Below are 18325 nucleotides of genomic sequence, written 5' to 3' on the forward strand. Positions count from 1 at the left end.
GTTTATTGAATATTTACAGATAAATTGTAAACAGATAAAAGCATTAGCAGGGTTATTGTAATAACCTGCAGTTTTATAAGAGAATATATTTACAATGGATAATTAAAGGAGCAAGTTAAATGAATTTGGATACGCAGAAGGTTTTAAAAATAAATTTAAGGAACCGCAGAAAGAGGGGGAAGGAAGTCCAGTTTTGAAATGATAAATGGATTGTAGAACTAATGAAATTTGAAAAGTATAAATAAAAAACTAACAAATAATAACAATAATTTAAAAAAATAAACTGCTTCTGGCTTAGGGTGGCCCTCTCTCCTGGATGCTTGAGCTGAGATTCCCGCATTGCAGGGGGCTGGACTAGATGACCCTCGGGGTCCCTTCCAAGATGCTATGATTCTGTTATGTATCTGTGTGCTGTTATATGCTGAGAGAATTTAATAAAAGGTTAAAAAAAGGGGGAGGGGAGGGAGAAAACAAGTTGCTGCTGCATTCAGGTCCTGCTTGATCTTGCCTTTAGTGATGGCCAAACTCGGCCCTCCAGCTGTTTTGGGACTACAACTCCCATCAACCCTAGCTAACAAGACCAGTGGTCAGGGATGATGGGAATTGTAGTCCCAAGACAGCTGGAGGGCCAAGTTTGGCCATCACTGCTTTAGGGCATCTGCTTGGTCCCTGTGAGAAGAGGAGGCTGGACTACTCTATCCTGCTCTACTTGGGGCTGCCTTTGAGAAGTGCTCAGAAACTTAAACTGGACCTTTGACCGGGATGGTTATAGGCAACAGATGGTTCTCTTGCTAGAAGAACTCCACTGGCTACCTACCTGTTTCCAGGAACAATTCAAAGTGCTGGTTATGACCTATAAAGCCCTCCTGCATGGCCAGCGTCTAAGCCAGTGGCGGCCAAACTTGGCCCTCCAGCTGTTTTGGGACTACAACTCCCATCATCCCTAGCTAACAGGACCAGTGATCAGGGATGATGGGAACTGTAGTCTCAAAACAGCTGGAGGGCCAAGTTTGGCCACTACTGGTCAAAACTCTCTGAAAAGCCACATTCCCTCATATGAACCTGCCTGGGTTCTGAGATCTTCAGGGGAGGCCCTTCTCTTGGTCCTGCCACCTTCTCAGGCCTGCTTATGTTCTTCTTATGTTCTTAGGCAGTTTCCGAAAGAGCAGTTAAGAATGAATGCAGGTTTCAGGTTGCATCTAAGGCTCCTTTTGTTGTTTAGTCGTGTCCGACTCTTCGTGACCCCCTGGACCAGAGCATGCCAGGCCCTCCTGTCTTCCACTGCCTCCCTCATGCTGGTAGCTTCGAGAACACTGTCCCACCATCTCGTCCTCTGTCATCCCCTTCTCCTTGTGCCCTCCATCTTTCCCAACATCAGGGTCTTTTCCAGGGAGTCTTCTCTTCTCATGAGGGGGCCAAAGTCTTGGAGCTTCAGCTTCAGGATCTGTCCTTCCAGTGAGCACTCAGGGCTGATTTCCTTCAGAATGGAGAGGTTGGATCTTCTTGCAGTCCATGGGACTCTCAAGAGTCTCCTCCAGCACCAGAATTCAAAAGCAGCAATTCTTCAGCGATCAGCCTTCTTGATGGTCCAGCTCTCACTTCCACACATCACTACTGGGAAAACCATAGCTTTAACTATACGGACCTTTGTTGGCAAGGTGATGTCTCTGCTAGAAAGAAGATATAAACAAACTGCTCAACTCCCCCCTCTTGAGACACACACCCACACACACACACACCAATGGCTCATAAGGACTCTTCCCTCTTGTGGTGAATGAGTTATGCAGGCTGCCAGAAGTTCAGCAAGGAAACTGACTCACTTTTACTGACTAATCAGCAGATCCCAGGTGACCAGTCTGAGCCCTGGCTTCACTTTGCCTGCTTTCTTGCTGACTTTGTGTCGTGATTTGTTTAAACACAGCCCTGAGCTCAAAGTTTTGCGCTTTGCTTTGCAGCACATGAACAGCCATGGCTGCGAAATGTGCCGGCAAAATCTCCATGGCCTGTCTTCTCTGGGGCACTTTCATCTGCTCCTTCCTTGGTAAGTTCTGCAAATCTTGCTCGCTTGTTGAGGGGGGGGGGCGAGGTTGTTGAAGAGAGTCCGGGAGTGAGGTTTGTCATGAAAGAGGAAGCCGGGATGGCTAAATTACAGCTGAATGAGGCGGCTCAGAGAAAGCGCTCACTCAGTTAACAGGAAGGAGCTTCTGCCCATAAATTTTAACCATGTGCAGACAAATCAGAAAGAATTATGCAAAGATTTCTGTCCTGCACTTCCAGTGCTTTGATGTAACTCAGGGCAGCTGCAGAGAAATTAAACCATTAGCATTCCACAAAAGGGAACAACATGGAAAGTGGAGAAAGCTTTTCTTCCACTGCTCTGGAGGGCAGATTCAACCAACAGATTCAAGAAAGGAGATTTGAGTAAAACATTAGGGAGAACTTTCTGATGGTAAGAGCCTCAGAAGGTGGTGGACCTAGAAGGTTTTGAAACAGAGGTTCGCTGGCTGTCCATTAGCCTGGAGGTCCCCATCACTTAGTTGTAGCTCTTGCAACCTGGCCCTCTCTTTGGCGATGCTGACGGGGACACTTAAGGGGCCAGCTTAGGTCATTCTCTTACAAAGAAACTTGTCCAACTGATTTAGCAAGTGAAACCTTTATTGCATTCTTTGTTTTTGTTTTTATTTTGGAAATAATTTTTATTTGATTTTAAAAAAACAAACAGCATGTGTCTGCTCTGACAGCTCTGACAGCATGTAACAAAACCATTTCTAAATCCATATACAGTGGTACCTCTGGGTGCGAACGGGATCCGTTGCGGAGGCCCGTTCGCAACATGAAAAGAACACAACCTGTAGCGGTGCATCTGCGCACACGCGGGTTGCGATTCGTCACTTCTGCGCATGCGCATGATGTCATTTTGTGCTTCTGCGCATGCGCAAGCGGTGAAACCCAGAAGTAACCCTTTCCAGTACTTCTGGTCGCCTTGGGACGTAACCTGAAAGAATGTAACATGAAGCGGATGTAACATGAGGTATGACTGTACAGTGGTCCATCGGTTTAAGAACAGTTTAAGAACAATTTGGTTTAAGAACTCTGCAAAACCGGAACCTCGGTCTAAGAACGGAATCCAAACGGTGGAAGGGCACTGGTGGCGGGAGGCCTCATTAGGGAAAGCACGCCTCGGTTTAAGAAGGGTTTCGGTTTAAGAGCGGACTTCCAGAACGGATTAAGTTTGTAAACCGAGATACCACTGTACAGAGATTACTCTGAATCCTCTATTGCATTCTAACCCTCACTGTGTACAGGACCCGAGAACTGGAAAGGACTCAAGGAGTCATTCACACCATCTGGCAAACGTGCAACAATATTATGATATCCTGCTCTACCTGATATAAAAGAAGCATCAATATTTGGCACTCCCCATCCCTTCACTTTCTCCCTTTCTCCTCTTACTTATTTTTCCCTCCCCAAAAACACCTAGGCCTTGTAAGCAGTCAGGAACCGAAGACTCCTCCGATTCAGCTGAACAGGATCTTGGGAGAATCTGCTTTGCTTCCTGTACATATAACCTCGAACAATACCGTGTCCATCGTTAAATGGATATTCCACCCTCGACAAGGCGAGGCAAACGACCTTGGGCGATTCAGCGATGGGAAATGGGTACGGTGGAATACGAGCGACAGTTTTGGGCAGCGTCTGGAAATGGTTGATGTCCTCACGCTGAAGATAAGCAACTTGGTGGTGAAGGACAGTGGGGTCTACAGGACTCATGTGACATTTTCCACAGGAGTGACAGAATCACACACATTCAGCCTCGCTGTCTATGGTATGTACTTGTTTCACCATCGCACACTGTAAGGATGTGGGATAAATTCAGTCCTGTTCACTTTCACCTGCCATGGGGAAAGTCCACCTCCTTCCTTACAGACTCTTTCAGGTGTTGAGATCGGCAGTCGGGACCCTCTTGGTAGTCCTGCCATCCTCAAAAGGTTGGGGAGGGTGGCCTAGGGACGGGGATGGAGAGAGGGACTTCTTGGTGGTGGCCCCTAGGCTGCAGAATGCGTCGCTGTACATGCATAAGAACATAGGAAGGATCTGCTGAACCAGGCCAAAGGGGACCTCTCTAGTCCAGCCTCTGTCTTCACTGGGCAGACCAGATGCCCATCATGGGAAGCCCACAAGCAGAACCCGGGAACAACTCTCCCCTCCTGTGATTTCCAGCATCTGACACTCTTGTTTCACCAAGCCCATCTGATGGATGTGGAAATGGTGATGAGGAAGGAGCCAGCACCCCTCCCCCGCAAAAAAAAACCCCAGTCAGTGAAACCCCAGAGGCATCAAAGTAAAACACAATTCCAAATGTTGCTGCTTACCTTTAAATCCCTAAACGGCCTTGGTCCAGTATACCTGAAGGGGCGTCTCCATCCCCATTGTTCAGCCCGGACACTGAGGTCCAGCTCCGAGGGTCTTCTGGCGGTTCCCTCCCTGCGAGAAATGAGGTTACAGGGAACCAGGCAGAGGGCCTTCTTGGTGGTGGCGCCCAGCCTGTGGAACGCCCTCCCATCAGATGTCAAGGGGATAAAGAACTACACAACTTTTAGAAGACATCTGAAGGCTGCCTTGTATTGGGAAGATCTTAATGTTTGGTGTTTTATTGTGTTTTTATATTCTGTTGGAAGCCTCCCAGAGTGGCTGGGGTAACGCAGTCAGGCATACAAAGAATAAAATATTTTTAAAAATTCATTTCTAACAGAGCCAGTGCGGGAGCCGCAGGTCACCCATAAGCTGATCTCCAACACGCCTGATGGCTGCAATGTAACCCTGCGGTGCCAGGCGTCAGGAAAGGGTGACTTCAGTGTCTCCTGGAAAAGAGGGAATCCCCTCAGAGCCCTAGGCGAGAGCCCGGACTGGCACCAACTCTCTGACAATGGGGAAGATCTCCATCTGTTCTGGCATCGCAACGCCTCGGATGCCAACATCACCTGCCTGGTGAGCAATCCGGTGGATCAGAAGAACATTTCCATCAACCTCCTCAGCCTCTGCCCAGCTAAAGGTAAGGGACCCCTGGCCCATTTCCCCATTAGCCTTTCTTTATTTAATGGATTTGTATCCTGCCTTTCTCTAAGTTTGTTTTATTTGTCAGAATATTTGTATGCTGCTGGGCTGTAAAAAACATATCAAAGCGGTTTACAGCAACAAGACCATAAAAGCATATAAGAAAAGTTATAAAGAGACATCAATTAACTGTTGTGGGAGGATCAAAATGATTGTAAAATCAGTGGAATGTATAAATCTGAAAAGTATAAATAACATTTTTTTTGACAAAAAAGACCGGAGCAATTAAAACTGCAGCTTTCCCTGATATCAGCCCAGCAGGCAAGCAGTGCCTGCGTCTTAGTTTCCAAAGGCCTGTCTGAACGGGAAGGTCTTAGTCTGCTGGCAGACTAAGGAGACCAGAGAGGGAGACAGTCAAACCTCTTCTCAGGTCACCACCAGCTCTGATGGTGTTGGGACCGAGAGGAGGTGCTCATCTGAGTGCCTTGGCACCCGGCCAGCTCCGTAAAGGGAGATACAATATTTTGGGTAACCTGGATCTAACCACGTAGGTCTTTAGAAGTCAAAACCAGCCTTCCTCTTCTCTTTCTCACAGGGAGGGAGGAAGCAAGCACCATGGGGGCACGTGTTGGCGGGTGTGTGGTGAACACACAGGGTCCCCGGACGTTTCACTGTCTACTGATTCCTGTGCCACCACTTTATTTCTCGCTGCCCTCACCCAGGCCCTACCTGGGACAATACTGAGTCCAGTCAGGGTTAATTTGGAACATAAACCTTTGTTTATTTACAGTGGTACCTCGGGTTAAGTACTTAATTCGTTCTGGAGGTCTGTTCTTAACCTGAAACTGTTCTTAACCTGAAGCACCACTTTAGCTAATGGGTCCTAATTAGCTAATTGGTGGTGGCACCCTCCCTGTGGAACGCCCTCCCATCAGATGTCAAAGGGATAAAGAACTACACAACCTTTAGAAGACATCTGAAGGCTGCCTTGTATTGGGAAGATTTTAATGTTTGGTGTTTTATTGTGTTTTTATATTCTGTTGGAAGCCTCCCAGAGTGGCTGGGGTAATGCAGTCGGGTGGGCGGCATACAAACGATAAAATATTTTTAAAAATTCATTTCTAACAGAGCCAGTGCGGGAGCTGCAGGTCTTCTCTTTCTCACAGGGAGGGATGAAGCAAGCACCATGGGGTATTGGTGGGTGTATTGGTGGGTGTCTTGTTACAATCACCCTGAAAAGACAATAATTGCTTTTTTCAGGCAACCGGGCATTCTGGTTGATTCTCTGGCTTTTTCAGAATCCCCGCATTTTAGTTCCAGTCATATCAATCATCTTGTTAGTGTTCTTCGGGGTCATCCTGTATAGGAAAATCAAGAAATGTCAGACCACAAAGGTAGGAAGCATCTTTTCTTACTCTCTAGTACATGTCAACTGGAGTTGGGTTGGCAAATTATGTATTCTTCTTTCCTGAGAGAACAGTGCTTGTTAATCTTATGGAATAACACATTTCTGCTGTTGGGGCCAGCGATGCTTCTGAATGTTGTGGGAATGTTCAGGGATGCAGGAGAGGATATATTGTCTGATAATAGCCTTTCCAACTTGTGTTAACAAGTTGACAATTTAGCAGAGTAACATTTCCCTTTTTAAACTCACAGCGGATGTGTTTGCTCAGGCTCGCTAAAGCCTCTAGAAAAACTGTTCTGGTATTTTCCCCTTATTCCCTCATAAAAGATAAGACACGACACAGTCTTCTATAAAAGTATAAAAAGGTTTACTCACACATCATTCTGTTCACAGTCGGATCCCAGAAGGCAGACTTAGCTTAGAAAAGTTATATACACCTGGAAACTATCTCATAAGGAGACAGTCCCTTTGTCCTCTCTTGGCTAGAAGCCAAGAGAGCATCTTTGGCTAAGCAGATGTTGCTTCTTCGATGTATGTAGTCAAAGAGAGAGAGATGGCTGCCCTGCCCTGTGCTTTTGTCGTTACCTGCACAGGTGAGGCCACGCCCACCTCTAGTCACATGCAGATGACCTGCTGGCTGGACAAACATTCTTCCCAATGTGTAAACATGTTCACTTTAGGAAGGTTGTACTTGACTGCTCTTGTGTTTCACATCCCACAAACGTCAGCTGCAGGAAACCACAGGAGGAGAGAGCTGCTCTTATGCTCAGTTCCTACTTGCTGGTTTCCCACAAGCATCTCATGTAAGAACAAGATGCTGGACTAGGTGGGCCCCCTTTGGCATGATCCAGCAGCCAGGCTCTTCTTACATTACAGTGGTACCTTGCTTCCTGGATGGCTTGGCTCCCAAACAAATTGGCTCCCGAATGCCGCAAACCCGGAAGTAAGCGTTCCGGTTTGCAGACGTTCTTTGGAAGCCAAACTTCCATTTCGGGTGTCGGCACTGTTTCTGGGGCCAATCAGCCAATCAGAAGCTGCCTCTTGGTTTGCGAATGTTTTGGAAGTCGAACAGATTTCCAGAATGGATTGAGTTCAAGAACTAAGGTACCACTGTATTATGTTCTTAATGCACAAGCAGACGTGTGGATGAGCCCAAAGTGGAAGTAGGATGTGTGTCAAACCAGTAGAGTAATAATAATAATAAATTTTATTTATATAGTGTACAGGATTTGATTTATTCCTGGTTTGCTCCAGCAGCCTCAAATCTTCAGGATCTGTTTCCTTAGTGTGTAGTTGGCCCTGCATTATGAAAACTCTTACATTTCTCTTTCTGCCTCTCTCTGCAGAGTGACTAGAACACAGAACACCTCTCTCTCTCTCTCTGACAATGACTGAGCTGCATCAACCCCCAGTTCCCCCCCCAAAGAGGAGACGGAAAGCCCTCGAGTGAGTTTGGATCTCCCTGACGCTGTCTCTGAGAGCAACTCTAGTTGCATTTCTTAAGATGAAAAATTGGAAATAAGAATTATTGCACATGCTTTGAGTGAAGAAAAGGGTATGTTAGCTGCAAATTAAGCCTGCCACTAGAAGTTAAGAGTGATGGAATGGACTGGACAGAAGATAACATTAAAGAATAACATCTATCCCAGTATGTTGAAACGGAACGGAAAGGAGGGGGGGGGGGGACTTTTCCTTTTTTTTTACTACAATATTATCATACAACTTATAGCAAGTGAGAGTGGAAAATAAAAATATCAACTAAAGCCTTTGTTTTGTGAAAGATTTGGAAAGAAAATAAAAGGCTCTCTTGTGACGCAATTTTTAATCGGGATCCGCCATTACGAGACAGACTATGTTGCGAGATTAATAGTCAGAGGGGGAGGCGAGCCGTTGTTCTGTTATCATGTTTGTATTCTAAGTTCGATGGCAAATCTTCTCTGGAAAGACTGATTTATGGTGCAACTTGTCTGGGAAAATTAATGAGCAGATGCTTAGATTTTATTTCATCGGAACTGAGAAAGATGGCGCCTGCCGCCCAAGCAGGAATTCTGGATCAGCGTGTGAGGATTTATTGCAAACAAAAGGCTTACCAGCTTTAAAAAAGGGAGAGTCTTCCAAAGTTCACACAGAAGCATAATAATGTTTACTTTAACTCGCCTGTGGAAACACTCCGAGGCTATTAAGAAGAAAAAGGATATCAACAAGAAGATTGAAAGATGGGATTGGTGAACACTAAAAGCAGCAGAAATATGAGATGATTGGACCCTTACTGAACTCGAAGCATGGGAACCCCCAACAAAAAATTATAATTTGACAAAATACTTGGACTTTATGATATATATTGGTATAATTTGGAATAATTAATGTGATATGATTGTTAAATGGAAAACTTAATACAAATTATTATTTTTTAAAAAAAGAACAAAGGTGTGTCAGCCCTTATATAGACATTTTAAATTGCCCGCCTTGGAGTCCAAAACCACCACCAGAAACATCATACCTACATCACAGAAGGGGTGTAGCTCAAGACCACCCCCCCCAGATACATCATACCTACATCACAGAAAGGGCAGCCTACAACAGAAATTTGAGTGTGTTGTTTATCTCGTCTGACAGGTTATCTGTTAATGCTTACTTGATTGGATTGCCTGGGGAGCCTGGCCAGTCTTTTGTAATGATAAATACTTAGTTCCTGGGCCAGGTCACAGGCTCACCCTATTCATACACAGACATACCCTTAAGACAGGATTTGTGAGGAAAGAGACAATGGGGAGGTTTCCCACTTTGACCTTGCAGAGAAAACATTTGGTCAGTTTGGGAATCAAAAATGGTTTCAGGTTGGTCTTCCTGTGCTGATCTATGTACGTGCTTGGTTGGTACATTTATGAACATTATTATATATCTAAGACTTTAAAAGGGACGCAGGTAGCGTTGTGGGTTAAACAACACAGCCTAGGACTTGCTGATCAGAAGGTTGGCGGTTTGAATCCCCATGACGGGGTGAGCTCCCATTGCTCGGTCCCTGCTCCTGCCAACCTAGCAGTTCGAAAGCACGTCAAAGTGCAGGTGAATAAATAGGTACCGCTCCAACAGGAAGGTAAATGGCGTTTCCGTGTGCTGCTCTGGTCCGCCAGAAACGGCTTAGTCATGCTGGCCACATGACCTGGATTTATGCCATTCCAACATTGTTCTACTCAGAAGGAAAATGGCTAGCAGGTGTTATGTACTAAGCTTGGATCCTAGAACAATAGGCAAGTAGGACCCTAGAATGCAACAACTGATTGGCTTGCAGAAAAAGACCAATCAGGCTCCAGGAGGGAAGCAGAATCAGACAGGACTCATTGTGTAAATAATGTATATAAAAGCCTGAGGTTTTGGGGAAAATTCAATCACTGTTTTACAAGCTGCAATAAAGAGCATGAAATCACTACAGGACTCTGAGTATATTTCACAGGGGAGGCGCTTGGGACATGGGTAGGGGCAGCCATAATAGGCTCCACTGCCTGGGTGATAATCGCTGGCATTCTGGCACCTGAGTGCCAGACAGGTAGTCATTCCAAGAACAATCCCAAACCCAACCTTCATGGATTGGGGGTCTCAGTCAAGACAAAAGGGTGTGCTTAACTTGGCTGGGAAAACAGGAAAATGTAAATTCTTACCTTTGTTTCACCTAAAGATTGGAAGGGGGAGGTCAGGTTTCTGCCAGAAGACCCCTCCCAATTCATGACATAGTTATGACAGATGTATGATCCTTTAGTAAGGGTGTTATGGGTAATTTGGGAAACCTATAAAAAGGGGAGCCATCCTTTGTTCAGGGCTTCTTTCTACTTCTTCCATGTTGTAGTTTGAAGTCTTGTTGCAATGATAAAGATCGGGCCTATTGGCTGCTGTTTTGCTTCTATAATCTTGGCTGGAGTCTTTGTTTGATAATCTGTGGGAGTCATAAAGCCAAGGCAGAGGCTTGTAAATACCACAGGGTGCCCCCTGACCTCGGCTGACCAGCACTCTGAGCTTTACAATGTATAGGAATGTATTGACCTTAAATAGAGTTGTGTTTCCTCTGGGCAGTGTTTCCTTATATGGAGAGGGGAGTGTCAAACCATTACCAGGCATGTAACGTGAGACATTGCCAGATGATCATGCTGTTGGTGAGGACAAAGGATAAAAAAAGTTACCGGAGGAGAGAGAAGTCGAAGAGCTGTCCTCCATCCTGAGAATAAGAGCTGCCTCTCTGTGTCTTTTTTCTATGCTATGCTAAGCACCAATTTAATGACGGCTGGCTTCCGTCAATAATCCAAGTGAGCTGGGGAATTTTTCCTGTAACATCCAACAAGACACTTCCTGTCTTATAATGATGAATGACTTGTGTCAACAAGAGAGCCTCCACATGGGGGCTCTCTTCACAAAACAACCATGCAGAACATTATCCCAATCATAGCTGTCAACCGTCCCTTAGTTGCCGGGAAAACTCCCTTATCCCAGCGCTGTTTCCTGCTGTTGTCCCTTATTGATGATGTCCCTTAAATTTCCCAGGTTTCAAAGGAAGCAGCTCCTCTCCCTCCCTCCCTGCTGGCCAGGGAGGAGGGAGGCTCCAATTGTGTTGCTTGGCTGCCCTGCCCACCCCCCTCCGGCCTCCTCTCACCAGCCTCGGCCCCCGGGAGCCCCTCCCTGCCGGGACTACCGCAAGCCTCAGGTCCTTCTGCCGCCATCCTCCTTGCGGCCACCGAACTGAGGGTCTCTGCCTGGGGCCTCCCTTCTGCTCGCTGCTGCCGCTAGGCTGTACTGCGGCTGCACTGCCAAAGGACCCAAATGAGATGGGTAGCCTGGCGCGGCCTATGTATTGCTGAGGAGCCTTGAGAGGAGAGCGAGGGCAACCATAGAGAAAGCAGTTCAGAGAGAGGACGAGGAGGCGGAGGCGCGGGCAGGTGTTGCAAGGGCTACAAGGGAAGGACCGCAAGCGCTTCTCCCATAGATTTGTAGTGGTAGACTACCATAGATGGTCTGATCTGCGGGTTTACTTTGGGTGCTATCTCCCCCCCCTTCCTCCCGCCCCACCTGATGGAACCGAGAGCTGCAGATGGAGCACGAGAGAAAAGATACAGAACTGCAGCAGCATCTTCGTAGCTTGGACTTTGTTTTGCGCGAAAAGTGGTTGCTGCTTGTAGTTATTCAATTGCAGTGTTTCATCTTTTTTTATTTTTTATATATAAATGTCAGGGACTCAGCAGGAGCGCAGGGAGGAGAGGAGATGGAGAGCGAGGGGGAGCAATCCGAGGGCAGCGTAGGAGAAGATGACAGCAGCCCGATAGATTCCATGAGCCTCTCCAGCGAATCGGAAGATTCACAGAAGGGGGCGCCGATGGGCAGGGCAAGGGGGGACCCAAGGGGGACACCCCAGAAGCAAGGGGCCAGCGGGGACTCCCAGAGCAGCAGTTGGAAATCAGGACCAGCTTCCCCACCAGAGCGTAGTGGGGGGGAGGAGTCCCAGGTATCAGAGCCCACATATGCACCACCAGCGAGAGAAGATGAGTCAGGGTTGGCCATGCCTCCATCGGAGAGCGAGGGAACGGTCAAGAGGAAAGTTGCAGGCTGGGCGCGCGCGCCAAGTTCAAATGTACAGGCGAGCGGCACAGAAGGTAGCCCGGATAGGGAACCAGGTCCTAAAGCCCGCCGGAAGGAGGGGGAAGAATCATCAGGGTCAGCATCAGAGGAGTCCAGAAGGGATGAAACCCTAGCGGGCAGGAGGGCCCAGAGGAGAAAGGAACTTAGGAAGAGGTGGAGCAAAGCGAGAGTGTTAAACTGGTGTGGAAGGGGCGGAGACTCAGACGGGACTTCGCCGGTCTAAGGTCGAGACGTAGAGCTGCGCGCTGCGGCTTTAAAATGGAAACTGAACCTCAATAAAGACTTTTGTACATAACTACAGCCTAGCGTTGGTCCTCTGTGAGCTGGGACCTGGAGGCAGCTTTGACAATAAATTTTTATTAATTAACATCAAAAAACAAAACAAAACATATTAGTTTCACATCAAGTTTTTCACAACTTATATCTTTTTTAGGACTTCCTCCAGCTGTTCCGTAAATCATCCGTAGTTGTTATTTAAATTACGCATTTCTCAGATTTATATTGACATTATTTATCTCTTTTTTCCTATTCCCTTTAGACAATACTTCTTACTTTTTCACAGTGCTTCTTTAAATCCCTTTAGCGTCATCTGTCCCTCACTTATATATTCTAGATATTCCACAAATTTCCCCCAGTCCTCGATGAACTTTTGGTCTCTTAAGTATCTAATCTTCCCTGTCAGTTTATCTAACTCTGCGTAGTCTAACAGTTTCATTCTCCATTCTTCCACAGTCGGTATTTCTTGTTGTTTCCATTTCTGGGCCAGTAACACTCTTGCTGCTGTTATTGCATATTGAAAAAATTTACAGTCTTTTCTTTTTATCTCATTTCCTACTATTCCTAACAGAAAGACTTCTGGTTTCTTTATAAATGTATATTTTAAGATCTTCTTCAGTTCATTATATATCTTTTCCTAGAAGTCTTTCACTTTCTTACATTCCCACCACATGTGATAAAAAGTACCTTCTTTATCTTTACATTTCCAACACTTATTACATGTCTTATACATTTTTGCTAATTTTGCCGGTGTCATATACCATCTATAAAACATTTTCATCACATTCTCTTTTAACGTCATAAAGGTAAAAGGTAAAGGTACCCCTGCCCGTACGGGCCAGTCTTGACAGACTCTGGGGTTGTGCACCCATCTCACTTAAGAGGCCAGGGGCCAGCGCTGTCCGGAGACACTTCCGGGTCACGTGGCCAGCGTGACATCGCTGCTCTGGCAAGCCAGAGCCGCACACGGAAACGCCGTTTACCTTCCCGCTGGTAAGCGGTCCCTATTTATCTACTTGCACCCGGAGGTGCTTTCGAACTGCTAGGTTGGCAGGCGCTGGGACCGAGCAGCGGGAGCGCACCCCGCCGCAGGGATTCGAACCGCCGACCTTTCGATCGGCAAGCCCTAGGTGCTGAGGCTTTAACCCACAGCGCCACCTGCGTCCCTTTAACGTCATACATGCAGTAAATTTTAAGCCTTCCTTCCATAATTTGTCCCAATCCTCAAATTGTATATTATAGCCCACATCTCTGGCCCAACGAATCATTACCGATTTAACTTCTTCATCCTTTAAATTCCATTCTGACAACAGCTTGTACATTTTGGATAGATTTTTACCATCATTATCTATAATTTCACTCTGAAATTTAGAATCCTTGTCCGCAAAACCTCGTTCTTTACCATCTTTTCTAAACATCTCATTTGTTTGGAAATAATGCAACCAATCATATACATGTTCTTTAACCTGCTCGTAAGGTTTTATTTTCCATTTTCCTCCCTCTTTAAATAGCAGTTGACCATATGTTATCCACTTACTTCTCATATTAGTTTTCTTTACACTCATAACTTCTAGAGGTGACAGCGTGGCGTTCTAGGTTCTAATAGGTTTTTATACCTATTCCATACCTCAATTAAAGGACCTCGGAAGATGTGGTTCTCAAAACCTTTATGGACTCTCTTTTTCTCGTGCCATAAGTACACATGCCATCCAAATCTATTATCAAACCCCTCTAAGTCCAACAATTCATTGTTTTCTAATTTAATCCATTCTTTCAACCAGCAAAGGCATGATGCCTCATAATACAATTTCAAATCCGGCAGGGCAAAGCCTCCCCTTTCTCTTATGTCTGTTAGCAACTTAAATTGAATTCTTGGCTTTTTGCCCTGCCAAATATATCTTGAAATCGCTCTTTGCCACTCTTTAAAAATTCTATTCCCCTTAATTATGGGGATAGTCTGAAATAAAAATAACATCTTTGGAAGCACATTCATTTTAATTGTAGAGATCCTTCCCCAAAATGACAATTTCATTCTTCCCCACACCTCCATTGCAGTGTTTCATCAGCTGGTGTCTTGAGCAGCAACCTCTGGAAACGAAGGGCTAAAAACTGAAACCAAAATTATCTGGTCCCTTTTAACTTTGCATTTCAGCTGGTTGACTAAAATCCCTTATATTGGCTGCTGATCCCTTATTTTCGAGGCTGCTGGTCCCTTATTTTCAAATCTGTAAGTTGACAGCTATGATCCCAATGGGTGAGAGGGAAAACCAGCATGATTAAATGGGCAGTGCAGTTATGGTGAGAATGCAACAGCTTCTCTGAAGACAATTCCATCAAGTCATGATGGCTACATAATGGCTCCAGTTTCAGAGGCACCATGCCGCCGAACAGTAACGCTGACTGATGGGGAGCAGAAATGGGGAGAGTTATCAGGCCCCCTTTGGCCTGATCCACTTGTAGGGCTCTTTACATGCTCTTAATACAAGCAAGCAATGCAAGAGCGGAAGTCAGTCGATCGGAAGCCAACCTAACAGCCAATAAGGGAGATCTCAGAACTGCATAGGAATTTGTTACAAGGTGTACGTATGCTTGAACCTACATGGGTGTCCGGCATGTATATGAACTCATCATAACATGTCAGAGGGGAATGGAACCTTTTGTGTGGAGTCAGGGTGTGTGTTCATTTAAAATGTGTGCATGCTTTTAATCCATACACCCAATAAAGAGCTTTTCTACAAAAAGAGTTGTACACGGAAATGAAAGAGGTGGAATGTACGAGTGCTGCTTCAGACAGCGAGGTAGCAGGCATTATCATTAACAACCACACAGCTTAATTCCAAAGTTTGTTGTTGTTGTTTAGTCGTTTAGTCGTGTCTGACTCTTCGTGACCCCCTGGACCAGAGCACGCCAGGCACTCCTGTCTTCCACTGCCTCCCACAGCTTGGTCAAACTCATGTTTGTAGCTTTGAGAACACTGTCCAACCATCTCGTCCTCTGTCGTCCCCTTCTCCTTGTGCCCTCCATCTTTCCCAACATCAGGGTCTTTTCCAGGGAGTCTTCTCTTCTCATGAGGTGGCCAAAGTCTTGGAGCCTCAACTTCACAATCTGTCCTTCCAGTGAGCACTCAGGGCTGATTTCCTTCAGAATGGACAGGTTTGATCTTCTTGCAGTCCGTGGGACTCTCAAGAGTCTCCTCCAGCACCATAATTCAAAAGCATCAATTCTTCTGCGATCAGCCTTCTTGATGGTCCAGCTCTCACTTCCATACATCACGACTGGGAAAACCAGAACTTGAACTATACGGACCTTTCTCAGCAAGGTGATGTCTCTGCTTTTTAAGATGCTGTCTAGGTTTGTCATTACTTTTCTCCCAAGAAGCAGGCGTCCTTTAATTTCATGACTGCTGTCACCATTTGCAGTGATCATGGAGCCCAAGATAGTAAAATCTCTCACTGCCTCCATTTCTTCCCCTTCTGTTTGCCAGAAGGTGATGGGACCGGTGGCCATGAACTTCGTTTTTTTGATGTTGAGCTTCAGACCATATTTTGTGCTCTCCTCTTTCACCCTCATTAAAAGGTTCTTTAATTCCTCCTCACTGTCTGCCATCAAGGTTGTGTCATCTGCATATCTGAGGTTGTTGATATTTCTTCCGGAAATCTTAATTCCGGGATTCATCCAGCCCAGCCTTTCGCATGATGAATTCTGCATATAAGTTAAATAAGCAGGGAGACAATATACAGCCTTGTCGTACACTTTTCCCAATTTTGAACCAATCAGTTGTTCCATATCCAGTTCTAACTGTAGCTTCTTGTCCCACATAGAGATTTCTCAGGAGACACATGAGGTGATCAGGCACTCCCATTTCTTTAAGAACTTGCCATAGTTTGCTGTGGTCAACACAGTCAAAGGCTTTTGCATAGTCAATGAAGCAGAAGTAGATGTCTTTCTGGAACTCTCTAGCTTTCTCCATAATCCAGTGCATGTTTGCAATTTGGTCTCTGGTCCCTCTGCCCCTTTGAAATCCAGCTTGCACTTCTGGGAGTTCTTGGTCCACATACTGCTTAAGCCTGCCTTGTAGAATTTTAAGCATAACCTTGCTAGCATGTGAAATGAGTGCAATTGTGCAGTAGTTGGAGCATTCTTTGGCACTGCCAAACAGTTAAGGATCCCTAAGTACCCAGAAGTCTTAGATTGCAGCAATGTGCCATAGTAACCACTAGGGAAGGGAAGGTATATACCCAGTCTTGGAGCAAGAGGAGCACAAAGTCAGGGCGTTAAGATCTGTGCCTTCTGAGAGTTATGCTTCCTACTTCAGATTCCTGTGCCAGCGAGGTAACAGTCTCTCACCCATTCCTTGGTCCAGCAAAGCGTTGGGTTGGTCCATGAGATGCTTGAGGAGCAAAGAGGGGGTCCCATTGCAGCTGTGAGCTAACTAACCATTGAAAATCTGAGGTTTAAGTTTGCTTAAATGTATACCTATAGAGAGCCAGTGTGGTGTAGCGGTTAGAGTGTCGGACTAGGACATGGGAGACAGGGCAGGGTGATATCAGGTTTTCAACATCGTGCTGTATCACCAGGCAAACATCACAATATAGTGATACATCACAGTGTCTGAAAGGAGGAAGGAGGAAATAGGATGGGAAGAAGCAGCCAAGATACATCGCCCAGCCCTAGTATCGGCCCCACACCCGAGGAGCACAGAGGGAGAGGAGATTGCGAAGTGGGACAGGCTTGGCACTGTTCACACAAATGAGGAGTCCTGGCCCACATTGAAAACTGCAAGGCACTGGGTTGAAACCACCACTGCTCCTGCCACCACCACTGCCTGGAATGCAGAGGGAAAAGGAAGGAGCACTGGCCCCACCATCGCAAGGCCCAGTGGTGAAGCTGCTGCTGCTCCCGCCATTGCCAGCGCAAGGAATAAGGCAGCCCACCTGCTCAGCCAGAGAAGGCGGTCAAGGTGCTGGCCGGCCAGCTAGTAAACCCCACCTGCAATATACTGCCTTGGTCAAAAATCAGGTAATTGTCACCATGCTCTGGCTCTCAGACTTGTTCTGGACAATGCATCAATACATCTTCCAGACCTACTGGGAGACCCAGCTTCAAATCCCCACTCAGTCCTGAAACTTACTGGGTGACCTTGGGCCACCTCACAGGGTTGTGAAGATAAAATGAAGGGCAGACCCTCATACACTACCTTGGGCTCCTTGAAGACAAATGTGAGATATAAGTGCAACAAACAAATCTTTGGTGGTTCTTTTATTTATTTTTTATTTTTTAATCCCCCCCCCCGAAAACAATAATTGGGAATACAGTCTTAAAAATGGATTTATTTCACAAACTTTCTTACGAATATTCAAAATAGTGCCCAACACAATAATTTAATTACTACAGAAACTGATTGACAAGAATTACCACCCCTCTGTATCTTCTAATTGCCTGTGGCCTCTTTGAGATAAAGAGCTTTTATGGGATACGAGAAAAACTCAAGTTGTCCTATCCTAACAGTATTCCTGGGACTAACAAGTCATGTTCCTTCCTATTAGTAGCACAGCCAATACAGATCAGCTGTGGGTTGCAAAAAAGGATTTATTCTTAGCACTTGACTCCATGGCTTTTTTGTCTATGAGAGCAGCCAAAACCTGAAGCTGTGCTGAAAATCTTTGGTTCTTCTAACTTTATGGAGAGAGGGGGAAAGAGGCTTCCTTAGTGGGTGAATAATGTAACCCCGTAGTCCCGAGAACTGTTGTTGGTTCCTTCTTGTACATTGTTGTTTTGTAAGATGAGTTTGAAGTGAAGAGTACCTGGCCTTAATTTTTGGAAGACCATATCCACATCTCTCTAGTTCCTGAACAACAAACTTATCTCAAAAGAGATTTTGAATGTCTTCGTCAAGACCTGTTCCCGCAAACAGGAGGAGGGTTATTACATTTTCTGGTAAATACAAGAGACAGATATATATTTAAT

At 45.7% G+C, this 18325-nt stretch overlaps 1 protein-coding gene across 3 annotated transcripts in view; it reads left to right on the plus strand.

Annotated features, from left to right (window-relative positions):
* LOC307205593 (T-lymphocyte surface antigen Ly-9-like) overlaps nucleotides 1-18325 on the plus strand; it is a 53352-nt gene that overhangs the window by 26515 nt on the left and 8512 nt on the right. Inside the window, exons 1-3 of one of the 3 annotated variants that reach the window (XM_079958195.1) lie at nucleotides 1878-2041; nucleotides 3482-3826; nucleotides 4754-5053. In XM_079958195.1, coding sequence (XP_079814321.1) covers nucleotides 1969-2041; nucleotides 3482-3826; nucleotides 4754-5053 — 718 coding nt within the window. In that variant the 5' untranslated portion in view covers nucleotides 1878-1968. Of the gene's footprint in view, nucleotides 1-1877; nucleotides 2042-3481; nucleotides 3827-4753; nucleotides 5054-6315; nucleotides 6447-18325 lie in introns of those variants that run through there. The other 2 variants (XM_079958196.1, XR_013834043.1) reach the window with 2 other exon arrangements.

This window comes from Podarcis cretensis (genome assembly GCF_951804945.1).
Source record: "Podarcis cretensis genome assembly, chromosome: 16".
NCBI classification, from domain to species: domain Eukaryota; kingdom Metazoa; phylum Chordata; class Lepidosauria; order Squamata; family Lacertidae; genus Podarcis; species Podarcis cretensis.